Source organism: Vollenhovia emeryi, unplaced genomic scaffold, assembly GCF_000949405.1.
Source record: "Vollenhovia emeryi isolate VEMERY1.0 unplaced genomic scaffold, V.emery_V1.0 DF939169.1, whole genome shotgun sequence".
Lineage (NCBI taxonomy): Eukaryota > Metazoa > Arthropoda > Insecta > Hymenoptera > Formicidae > Vollenhovia > Vollenhovia emeryi.
Window position 1 is genome coordinate 222,308 of NW_011967197.1, and position 12,134 is coordinate 234,441.

A 12,134-nucleotide genomic window follows, 5' to 3' on the forward strand; every position below is an offset into this window, starting at 1 on the left:
ATTCTTGGAATTTTAGGTAGTGCCACCTCCTTGCTGATTATGTTCTCCTGATACTTTGCCAGTTTTCCAGATTCTCGATCTTTGCGATTTGAAGTTTGAAATTCTCGGAATGCCAAATTCCGATAAGATCAAGTACGTTGTCTTTTTCTAAAGTTTGTTCATTGTTTCAGTCAAACGCGCAAGTCTATATATTATACGTCTATGGTTACAATAGACATTTCATTCCCCTCACCCTTTGTGGACGACCCGCTATACCCCATCCAGGTATTCCTACGTTCATGGAAAAACCAGGTGTAGGATTTAAAAACAAATAATCGCACGCTGGAACGGTAGCGATTGATTAGTGCCTTAATTATCGAGCGCAATTTATTATCACACAACCGATTACATTGCATCGTACTACCGCAAAATAGACTTGGGCCTAACCTAACCTAATCTCGTTTTCGCGTATGTAAATATTTCCTTGGAAAACATTCGAGGACAACTGGATTCGTAAATTAATCTTGACGTAGTAATTAATGTTAAGAGAGACGCTCGTTTAAATTATATAATTGTTATCGTTTAAATGTAAGTTTTCAATTGTTAAATTTAAACGTAAAGTTTTATTTGTAATTAAAAATTTTTATTTAAACATGACAATACTTAGCAAACTAGTACACAGTTAATAATGATGTGAAAGCAATGTCCATGGTGTTATTTGTCACTAAACATCCTGTAATTTAAAAAGCCGGTATGAGTTTAAATAAATCGGCTCAGGCCACGACAGTTCTCGCATTTAACATGCTTACGTATCCCGTATGTCCCTCTTCACGTGGAACAATAATTTTGTTCAGAAAATTTTAATTTTTAGAAACGTAACATGACAATTCTTTCGTGTAATTTCGAAGGTTTGGAGACAGCGAGGTTGAATAGAGGCGGATATCGACTTGGTTTGATCTCATTCTCGAGCAGAGCGTAGGATACCATTTAAGAAGAATGGCAGGCATCAATCGCGCCTCAGCTTCAACAGGCGGGCGTCACTTATTGCTACGCTTACACGGTATGAGTTCGCGGACAAACCGACATTGGCGGTTCCGCTGAAGTAACAGAACACACACGTTTGTAATGTCTCCATTGATGATTTCTCTTTAAAAGGACCTGCAAGTCTGTTTTCGTCTAAAAGCACGAATGAGGTCGGCGAGAGTCCGAGATTACGTGAATTCAGGAAAAAATTGCGCGAACGCACTCCCATAGGTATGTTTTACCGCGTGCAATAGCCACTTGTCTCGAGTTCACCCACAACTCTAGTAGCACAGTGCATTGGCTAAAAATGGACCCAATGTAGAGCCAATATTGGCCATGGAATAAATGGGAATATTGCACAATAATACGTATATAAAATTAGATTTATATTGGAAGTGCACTGGCCAATATTTAACAACGTAATAAGAATATTGGCCTAAAATTGATACAATATTCCTGAATAGACATATTAGCTAAATAAGAGAAGGCGTGCATCTTAATTGGACCAATATTGGAAATACTAGATTTACATTATTCCCCAATGTTGCGCCAATATATTGTGCTACTGAGAAAGGTCTGGAAGACTAAAGAAACCGAACTTTGAACGTGACAGAGAAATTGGACGAGTTGGAGGAGGGCAGGCATCCTTATCAGGAGAAGGAACCCCTGGAACCGTTTCCGAACAACACGAATCCGGATACAGGCGAGGTTGGTGGTCCCCGCGGACCGGAGCCGACTCGTTACGGCGACTGGGAGAGGAAGGGCCGCGTGTCGGACTTCTGAATCCTCCCCGATGTCAAAGATGATCCGTTTGACAACTAAAGTTTAAAAGTTATCCGAGATACAAAGTAGCAAAAATTATTTAATACAAGTAAGCAATTCACCTAACATCTTTGAAATTTAAAATATATATTGCTTTGTCAACTAACAAGCACTTTCGTGCTCGTTAAGATTGGCCTCGTTTGTTTACTTGTTTTAATATAACACGAACGGAATTATTATTTGTTAAAAATTACTTTATCAATTGAGCTGTGTTACCAAAATGATCGGATCTTGCAGGTTTCAATAAAATTTAGCATGTTCAATATCTAAGTTAAATGATGGCTCAAAACAGTGTAGTTGAATTAATCGTGTAAAAGTATGAGTGTGATAACAGCAGATACCTCATCTTTAGATTCGTAAGAATTAAAATAAATGCGGAACAGAATTGTGTTAAAAAATGTTCTATTAGTAAATAGGTAACACAATTTCGCGCGAAGCAGAGCGAACTGTATATAGTCACGTATTGGCGACAGTGTTTTGTTAACAAAATTAGCAATTACCACGTCAATGCTTTCATTAGTCGACCGCGTGTAATTTCTTGTGATATTCGCACAATGATTCGCGTAAATCACATTCTGACGAATCTACAACTAAGAAGTGGCAGGCAATTTGTTACAAGTATGTGTCGACATTTCAGAATATTCTAAGTTTGCGAATTTGAATTCTTTTTTTTCCGTTAATACAATCATTGCTTCTTGCTTCGACTTATGTAATCTTCGTTCCGTTGAATATAAAAATTGTATGAGTGATACGTTCAGGTGCTTTTTTCCTGAAAACGAAAGAGATTTCACACGAATCCTCGCAGAACGACCGAGAATCGCCGCGAATGAAACGGTTCCATGAAAAACTTAAATTGCAGCCGATACCAAGTATGCAATAGCGATTAATAAAAATTAATGTAGCGTGCAAGAGTACCGATATCCTTTTTAAAATTATGTGATATAAACTTCGGCAAGAAATTAACTACGCTTAGAGTTTCGGGAATTTTTATACCGATTTCTCCTTGATCGATATGTAAGAAGTGGGACCGCGGGAACGGTTCGTCGACTTAGTATTAGTGAAAACTGATCCGAGAACTGGAGAACTGATAACAAACAGCGAGAACGATCCTACTAAATGGGGAGATTGGCAGCACGGTGGTAGAGTCAGCGATTTTTGAAACTGAGAACGCCGTGCGTCTTCCTTTTGTAGAACTTCTGCAAGCATGTCTTTTAGACAATCTTCACTCTAGTTTCTACTAGTGTAACTACTCGTATAAGATAAATCGGGTGTAATTTGTTTGTCAACGTCAAGTGCAATGATACAAATCAAAATGATCCCTCGTTATGCAAGACACAAAAACTAATAGATGTATACATAGGAGAGCACTTGTATTACAGAACGAAAATTGTATATCAGTGTGGCAATAAATTACATTATAAAAAGATGAGCCTTTCTGCTAGACTATTGATACCCGAGTAAGTTTTCAGAAGCTACAAATTTATTAGTGACTGCATTTCACGTCTTGGTATTATCAATTTCACACGACTTCCTTTCAGAAAGTCTGGCACTATGGCAACCTACAGAAAAGACTTGCGTCATAATGCACAGATCGTCAGCACATACATTACATATACAAAAATACGTAATTCTTTTTTTGGTCAAATACTGCATACCTAATTTCTCAGGATAACAAATTTTATACATCAAAGCGGTTAAATTTCTCGCTACTAATGAGCAATGGTGAAATGAATGTAGAACTCGATCACTAACGATGTCAAAGTGTACTGTGTAAGTAAAGGATCGAGTGTGCAGCCGTTCATTGACAAGTGAATTCAAGTCGATCCACATTTGTTGGCGAAACGTATTCTCACGTCAGTAGCAGCGAAAATATATTTAGCCAAGATATATAATAAATTTTCAGAATTAATGCTAAGCAGTTCGCGTAGAAAAGGAGTTAATTCTACAAATATATCGTATCAAGAAACATATGTACACGACAATGTAGTAAAAATTTCATTTTGTATTTGCCAGTACGTACGTTTTCAAAATTCTTCCGATCGTATCGAAAATTCTTAAAAAATAATATACTACGAGGTTACATTGTTGCACGAGACGCAGGATTCCATCCTTTTCTCTCTCTTTCTCTCTTTTCAACTATTAATAGATAGAAGATAGATCATTTGATTAATCTCACTATGTCTCCTCGACGTCATCTGTGAATTCTGAAAGCAGCACTGATAAGAGAGCGCGAACACCAGTTGCGTTATCAGTACGCTGCCTCGCAAGTTTCTTTGTATATACATACGCAGCTTCCCATTATTACGTGCGTTTCTAATACAGGAAGAGTTCCAGCTTTAGTATTCTCTAATACAAGAATATGTATTACTTGCGCTATACAGAACGTATAAAATTTTGCTCGAAAAGTGAAACTGAAAGTCAGCAGGTGTATTTACACAATAATGGTCTTCTATATAGTACGATTTTCCTTTTTCTTTATGTACACATCGTACAGTCCTAAGAATGTGATCGAAAGATGCTTTCAAAACAGAATTTATTTAACTCAGAACAAAAAAAGCGTAAACATTTTATTCACAAAAACAAAATTTTTCTTGCCAATCGTGTAAAAAGCGCTACGTTTAATGCTTGAGCGATTTAAATTAATTTTAAACAGTGTCAACTTGCAGATTGCCTTTGCTAAAAATATCCGGGAGACAAAACCCACCGAGGTATCGTACAATTAGATTTACAATTAAGAGAAAAATGCAGTTGACAGGTAAAAAAAACGAAAAGTTCTATATATATAAAAATATTGTTTAAACAATTGAGTACCGTCAGTCTTTCATCTAGCGTTAACGGGTCGGTGTAGTGTAGGATGCGCCGCACGTTCAAAAATTATAAATCTTAACAGTTTATAAACTATAAAGTTTTATTGATGGCTAACACATCCCGCATCATCATGTTTCTGAGTGTCCACAAGGCGTTTACCACATTCCCATGGTTCCCAACGCCGTTTCCCAGCCACTCGGCGGGCAGCTTCGTCACGTCGGGAATTTGCGTGTTATCCGGATTGGCGTTCATCTGCTTATCCCAGTTTGATATGTAGCGATTCTCTACATTTAGACCTTCGATGTACCTGCGTGTGCAATAGAGAGACGTGCATTAGCAACGACGGCGCAAGATAATCACCCGCGAGGCGCTTAACGCCCAAGCTCCTACCTCAAATAGGCGTCCGAATGCAATACGCGACTCGGCCTCGGTGGTACCGCGACGAACATCGGCTCCGGCTGTCTAACAACGGTCGCGCTGCTGGTCTGAGTTGCGGCCGCTGAAGTTTCTGCGTGAAACGTGTTTCTCCCTTATTTGCATCGCGGTTAAATACATTTCGTAGTAATATATAATTACCTGTCTCCATCGGCGGCAGTACCGTGGGTCCTTTCGAGGGCATGTAATTCCTGCGGGAACGCAATATCACACGGTACGTTTACAAAGGCGCATTTGACAAAGCTACGTAAGGAGAAAGAATAAAAAAGAAAAGAAGAGGATAAACTCCCACCTGCTTCTCTCGGAAGGTGGTATTATGCGCCCGTGTGACTTGAGAATGTGCACCTCCTTGACGTGTCTCGCGAGTCTCTGCACGCTCGGGAACGGCGGGACAGACTTCTTCGTTCGGCCGCAGCCGCGCCATTGGCACTGGAACTCGACATCTGCAACGGGCACAGGTATGTCAGTTGCGATTCCGTTCAACACGTTGTGCCGCGCGACGGCTGTACTCACCGCTGGGAGCGTTTACAAACGACGATTGCACGTGGCCGTTCTGTTCCGCGATGCTGTGATCGATGCAGTCGGTCATGTCCTCGAACTGCCAGTCGCAGTTGTCCCAGCAGCACTCGTACACGACGTCCTGCGTGGCGTTGGTGCCCACCGAAACCGTGCCCTTCAGCTGGCCGCCGTCCTCGTTCATCTTGATCGCCCGCTCCTCCCATGCCTGCTTTTCTCCCGCCGGCAATTTCCTCCACTGCAACGAGAGCGGTTTTATGTTTTACGTGGTCAATCCCGCTGCGTTACTCGTTGGCAAACAGTTGGCAAAACCATTTTTGATGTCGTAAAAGTGGTTCGACGAACTATCTCAATGGCTACTCTCTTCTTCAGCAGAGACTGGATAATGCAGGTGACGTTTGCACGTCGAGAACAGTGGCGATAATATATATAAATCAATGTGCAGACGATTAAATTATTTAGCAATGCGAGACATATGCAGAAATAGAAGATTGCATATGTACTATTCTTGTGATCAAAGAATGTAGAAGATACGTTGTTGCTTTATACACGAGACATGTACATTTATACGAATAGAAAGTAGCCATTTCAATTTAATATAATTTATTTGGACAAAGGACCAAGTATGCTGAATAATGTTTCAACGGCCTGTATGCAAAGTGTGATCCCTTTATGATCAATCATGTTTTCAACTCTTTCTTTTTTGCCTTATCAAATGAATGTCGGACGGTCAGAGTTGACATAGTTCAACAAATTTGATGCTTGAACGAGAAGATCCCGTCGTGCCGAATCATGTATGAGAAAATTTATTCTGCATACACTCCTTCATCGAAACACCATTGTTAAGTGGAACCAAAAAATCAACAGTGAAAAAGAAATAAATACCTCGTTGCCAACAATTCTGCTAATCTCTCCGAAGGACGATTCAGGATTGTTTTGTGTAATCTGCGTTCGCATTTTACTCGAATACAAAATATAGCCCGTAACTAATTTCTTACCCGTCGTTTTCTAAACAGAAGAGAAAACACAAATTATAATGTCACCGTGTTCATGTGAACGAGCAAGGTATTTGCCTCTAACATCTCTCAACAGAGGTAACATCAAATTGACGATCTATTTGTTAAGACAGGTGGTGTCTTCAAACGGTGCAGAGAACGAAAAAGAGGTATGTATGCTGGCATATTTCTCTAAATAAAAAGAAAGTGAAATAAACAAAATATGACGTGTGACAGTAGTTGGTAAGAATGAACCAAAAAAATAAAAATAAAAAAAATGAAGTGGTCACGGTAAAGCCTACCTTCTTAGTCGACACAGGTGTCTGAGTATTGGAGAGCACCGGTTGAGCTTCCGTAGAGCCAACGGATGGTGGACCACCAGCATCCATGCTGTCTTCCCCAACTCCTACTCCCACTCCCACTCCTAATCCTACCCCCATGCTTAGCACATCTGGTTCCAGCTTCGGTAACAATGGTGACGCTTCCTACACCATTTATGCTTATGTTACCTTCGTTATCTCTTACTACCGATCGCGAAATATATTCTCGCGACTTTCTCCAGTAGTAAAAGTTGGTACACATAATAAAAGGAACGTCATCCCTTCTTCCGCGCCCGACCAAGGAAAGCGAATCGCGATATCCTCCCACTCTTTACATTACATTAAATTTCATCTCTCGAATGTATAATGTATTACTGTGTTGACGTAACGTCTGTTTCTCCTTTTCTAAATTCGACACTGACGTACGTGTATCGATATACGCGTACAGTAACGCATTTACAGTCACAAAATGTGTAATTATTAATTGAAAACTTTCTGCATAAACAGATTAGTTGATATGTATACTCCAAAGCGGATTCTTCATTCTTACATTAGTTGGATTAGAATGACATGGAAGCAAGATCTTTCGGTGGTGTGCTTTGCGTTCGTACGTAACATACTAGCGATAAACCCAACAGGTGCTCTGATTACAAAATTTGTTGGATGAAACCGTTCGAGACACAATAATACTAACACATAAGTTACATAATCAAAACAAAAGAAAGAATGAATATGCCGGCATAGGTCGAAAAAAACATGCGTGTAAATGCATTCTGTTGATATAACAAAAATACTTGTGTATCACACGCAAATAAATTACAATCTAATTGGACCGAAGGGAGAAGCATTTGCCTCGCCCTTCGTCCTAGTTTCACGAGAGTGAACATACTGGCGGTAAGACTTTTGCTATATCAGCTTGCGTGTGATCTCTTGAAGGAACGTGCGATTGCATATTGTTACGTTACTAAAAACAAGAGATATAATATTTCGTGATTAGTAATTACCATTTCAAATTGAGCCGAGCTGGGCGTGACGGACTTGACTTGACTTTGCGTCTGAGCCACGTCGCTCGAAACCTACAACACACACATGACATGCAAAGCAATAATCTCGTAGTTAGTCGCGTAGAACGAACTAAGAAACATATCCTATTATCCGTCGAGTAAATTGAATATGCATTATGTTAGTTGATATATTTAGCTCTCATACACGTACTTTCGCGGGATTAATAGGCCTTCGGAAGAAGTAGATCTCGTCCTCGGTCACCGTCGACGTGTGATTGAACTTCTTCAAACCCTCCTGGCCGAACTTCTTTATCAAACTCTTACTCTCGTCGTAAAACGATTCGCAAATGTACACGTCGTCCTCCGGTATCTCCGTCGGTCTGCCTGTATAATTCATTCAATTCGCTTCTTAATCTCATTCATTTTAATTAAGGAAAAAGGCTCAACTACGAGCGCTACAAAGTCGAGTGTATTATTTTACTCTTTATCCTCTAATAAGTAACTCGCGCGTGAATAATTTAGTAAACGTTTGATTTTATGTACAAGCTATTGTGCTCATTTATTAACGTACGTTCTCATATTTATCTTTTTAATTATTTACTGCATGTTCGTTATGTCTTGAAATAACTTCTTATTTTTATGTTTATGTAATACGATGCAATTTTAATTATTTTATATTATTGCCTCACCAATAACTGTATGAAATTTAAAATTGTACCGGAAAAGCTTATTAAAACCAAAATGTTCATTACTTAATTATTCGAACCCATTATTAGAGAATAAAGAATAAGGATAGTCGGCCCTTTTCCTCCTTTAAATTTGCGTTGCATTAAACGAGCTAAATTTCCACGTAACTCATTAAACGGATGGAACAGTGAACACTTACTACATATATATTCTCCGTAATCAAGGACGGCACACTTTCCAACAATAGCTACAATGGGATGAGTACCATCTACAGTAGATAAAAACAATTCTTGCTTATAAAATAATTTCGTAGGCGTATGTGGCACTTCTGTAGGCATCAATAACCATGGGCCTTTGAAATAACACTTCCCGCTAAAAAAAAAATGCAATACGACACGTTACGAATCGGACGACACAAAGGCTCCGGTAATGCGTGAAATGTACGTATTGTTACAGATTTTTCTTTACTCACTCTTTGGTTGACCATATAGAGTCGACTTGCGCTATCTGCTGCCTGCCCCCGTCTGTCGCTACGTAAACAAAATCGCCGGTCTTCACAGACCCCACGCATGTGCTGTACTGTTCATAATATGTATTCTCCGTGTCCTCTGGGTTATACAATATCACATTCTACAAGATAAGATACGCCGAAGATAATTAAGATAATTAAAGAGAAGAAGAGCTGATAGTTAAAGCAAACAAAGATATTATTTCGATTCGATTACTAACAGGTCTTTCCTTTTCCAGCAACTTTTCCCCCTCCTCCAACTCGGCGATTTCTTCCTTGTGCTTCTCCAATCGTTCTTTGTATACCGATATTACTCGCTTCGGTTCCAACGGCTTTTCTCGGGGGACCAATGTCAAGTGATCGGGATCGAAGTTCCAGACCTTGATCTTCTTAAACGCTCGGGCCTTCGTGGAGTAACGCGACTCGCACACGAAGACGTCCTTCTCCTGGAAGCCCTCGGGCTGCATTCGAAAATAATCCTTTACGCTCAGAACGCAACATCTGCCGGCCACCTTCGCCAAAGGTACCGCCACGTGAGCGTCGCTCTTGAATAATTCCTTATCCAGGAATTTCCTCGACGCAACGTGATACGTTTCGCTGGGTCTGTAAAATAAATTCCCGTACAGCATCTGCTGAGAATCCGCGTTGGTCCAAAGCCGTTCTATGAGAACCACGCTGTACTCCATGCCCCTCTCGGTGGGCTCGATGTATGTGAAGTCACCGGCTCTGTACACTTCCTGATTGAAACTCATAGAGCCGCCATTGTCGGTGTTATTCGTTTCTAAATTCGCATTTGCTTCAGAATCCTGCAACGGCAAGCATTTGAAGATATATGTAGAGGGCCTTGCAACAAGAAGCAGTTTGTCACGCACGAAACAAGAATCAACTCACTTTTGTCTCATTCCCGTCGCAACTCTCGTCCTCGTTAGGTAAATTCAATTCCTGCTGCTGCTTCACTCTCTTCAGTTCCGCCACCTGAGTGGACAGTTCCAGGAGCGTGTAATTCAACGCGGGCGACTGTAACAGCTCACCCCCGCGAGTCACGTCGTCGCGGGTGCGTAGGAAGAACGCCTGGAGCTCCACGCTGTCCTCGAACGGCTGCGAGTCCGTGCGCGACAGCCTGCGCGCTCTCTCCAAGCACGTGAAGACATCCTCTTGGAATCGATCCAGCCTCTTGTAAACCCCGCGGTCTAATCGCCTCTTAATCAAATCCAACGACAGGCCCCGCACCCTGTGTTCCAACATGTAAAAACAATTCCTGTTTCACACGCACTTTCGAACCCGAGCGAGCGGCGGAACGACCTCGCGATAAATGAAAAAAAAAATGCATTCGCTGGTACTCAAGGCGCGTCCGTACTTTTTGCCGTCGACGATGTCGTGCTCCGGCAGCTCCGCCATGGAGTCGGAGTAGCATCTTCCCTCCTCGTCCTGGTGATTGTAAAGCGCGGTGAATATCGTCGCCAGGATCTCTTGGATGGCGGCCGACACGTCAGGTACACTCTCCTCATCCTCGCTCAGCTGCAGCTTGCTCTGCAGTACCAATCTCTGAAGTATCAAGGCGTCCTGAAACGTTGGTTATAAACGCTGTCACTCAACCGCGATACCTGCACCAGCGGCCGCACTTGGACAAAAGGCCTCGTACAGCAAAGAAAAAAAAAGAGATACTCGGGGGGGGGGGGGAAAGAAACGCGGATAAGATCGTATCTGTTTACTTCTGTCTCACTCTGTTCGTTCGTTTTGCATCGTTTTATGTGCCTGTCCAGCTCCTTGTCCCTGAACAGGCGTATGAAACACGGCCGCACTTTCAACGGGTTTTGCTCCGCGTTACTGGCCAACGCGCTCTGGTCGCTCTGCGCGAACATCCTCGGGAGCTCGGCGCGCACGCGATCGAGCTCACTCGCGTTTCGGTTTCCGAGGGGCACGCCGTGCGAAGGGAGGGTCGCGATAATAAAAATGCGCTAATCGGCAACGAGGTTAAAATGTATGGACATCGTGGGCGCGTTCGATAAATTATATGTACAATTGTTGGAATTCTATACGGTTAACGCGTGCCACGCATCTCACGGGGACAGGCTTGGGCATCGTTCGAATAAAAAAGCCTCCGCACGACGGGGTGAAATGCGAGAGTGAGACGGCGGAGGAAGCCTCACGTTAACCTCCAAACTTCGGACCGTAAACAGACTGGACTTCCCATCTTTTGCCGCGAAATTTCAACTGAAGCCACCATCACGATTCGACAACCTATATTTCGTATTGGAATTTTAGGCCGGGTTTACCGAAAGGCCCCCGCACTAAATCCCGGGAATTTTAAATATGTTGTACCTTTTTGGTCACCCACTCGGGCAAAATAGTAAAAAAAAATGGACAGCTTCGTCGTTTCAACCCTTGGAAAGTCTGAGGTCAGCAAATTATTGCTCTCGGATCAATGCGGCGACTATTATAAAGAAACTGTATGATAGTGAACAACATAGAAAATAATTTGTTTGTGACATTATTGTTTGAATTTCCGGAATGTGTACAAGTATCTTCCTTTCAATGGGACGCTCAATCTATATTCACTATGTCTATTGCTTTACTATGTTTATTGCTTATTTTAAAGCAAATTTTTTAATATTTTGCCCGAGGAATATTTGTTCAGTGACCAAAAAGGTAAAACATATTTAAAATTCAGCCATTTTCATGGGATTTGGCGCGGAGTCCTTTTTGGAAGCGAAGCTTGAAATTTTCGCAATTTTCTCCGCATTACATTAATGTAACAGCTAATAAATTATCTCAACATTTTTACCTTCCTGTTTTCTGAAAGAAATTGTAATTACGTGAGAAATAAATATTCCGAAAAATATTGAAAATCAGTTTTTCGAAAATTAAATATTCCTAAGAGATCTCAGACTTAACAAACGGAAAAAACACCCGGGTTTTGAGCGTTAACACTAGATTGTCCGAATTTACTCTCAAATTTCGGTTTACATATGTAAATCTGGGCGTTCACGCCTAAATTTGAGAGTAAATTCGGACGATCTAGTGTTAACGCTCAAAA

At 41.2% G+C, this 12,134-nt stretch overlaps 3 protein-coding genes across 11 annotated transcripts in view; 2 read left to right on the forward strand and 1 right to left on the reverse strand.

The window, feature by feature from the left end:
* The first annotated feature begins 169 nt into the window (after positions 1-169).
* Positions 170-2,678, forward strand: LOC105563949 (succinate dehydrogenase assembly factor 4, mitochondrial-like). Of its 4 annotated transcripts, none has more exons than XM_012015964.1 (4): positions 170-264; positions 888-1,039; positions 1,135-1,233; positions 1,616-2,678. In XM_012015964.1, the coding sequence occupies exons 2-4, from the start codon at positions 976-978 to the stop codon at positions 1,783-1,785; spliced, it is 333 nt and encodes a 110-aa protein (XP_011871354.1). In that variant the 5' UTR covers positions 170-264; positions 888-975; the 3' UTR covers positions 1,786-2,678. The 4 variants fall into 4 exon arrangements, with proteins under 4 accessions (XP_011871354.1, XP_011871355.1, XP_011871356.1 ...); XM_012015965.1 differs by having other exon boundaries at positions 201-291; XM_012015966.1 differs by lacking the exon at positions 170-264 and adding an exon at positions 316-447.
* LOC105564076 lies at positions 2,379-3,250 on the forward strand. The gene is made up of 3 exons (XM_012016176.1): positions 2,379-2,442; positions 2,583-2,693; positions 2,844-3,250. Exons 1-3 carry the CDS (start codon positions 2,379-2,381, stop codon positions 2,981-2,983), a joined length of 315 nt encoding a protein of 104 aa, XP_011871566.1. The 3' UTR covers positions 2,984-3,250.
* A 559-nt stretch (positions 3,251-3,809) lies between these two features.
* Positions 3,810-12,134, reverse strand: part of LOC105563950 (protein polybromo-1) — a 20,897-nt gene continuing 12,572 nt past the window's right edge. For 2 of the 6 annotated variants that reach the window (XM_012015968.1, XM_012015969.1), the window contains exons 14-27: positions 10,455-10,660; positions 9,989-10,328; positions 9,319-9,903; positions 9,062-9,219; positions 8,789-8,961; positions 8,114-8,286; positions 7,903-7,974; positions 6,881-7,063; positions 6,469-6,591; positions 5,581-5,821; positions 5,360-5,510; positions 5,209-5,258; positions 5,023-5,140; positions 3,810-4,939 (exon numbers count right to left, since the gene is read on the reverse strand). In XM_012015968.1, coding sequence (XP_011871358.1) covers positions 4,723-4,939; positions 5,023-5,140; positions 5,209-5,258; positions 5,360-5,510; positions 5,581-5,821; positions 6,469-6,591; positions 6,881-7,063; positions 7,903-7,974; positions 8,114-8,286; positions 8,789-8,961; positions 9,062-9,219; positions 9,319-9,903; positions 9,989-10,328; positions 10,455-10,660 — 2,790 coding nt within the window. In that variant the 3' untranslated portion in view covers positions 3,810-4,722. The remainder of the gene's footprint in view (positions 4,940-5,022; positions 5,141-5,208; positions 5,259-5,359; positions 5,511-5,580; positions 5,822-6,468; positions 6,592-6,880; positions 7,064-7,902; positions 7,975-8,113; positions 8,287-8,788; positions 8,962-9,061; positions 9,220-9,318; positions 9,904-9,988; positions 10,329-10,454; positions 10,661-12,134) is intronic. The other 4 variants (XM_012015970.1, XM_012015973.1, XM_012015972.1 and 1 more) reach the window with 4 other exon arrangements.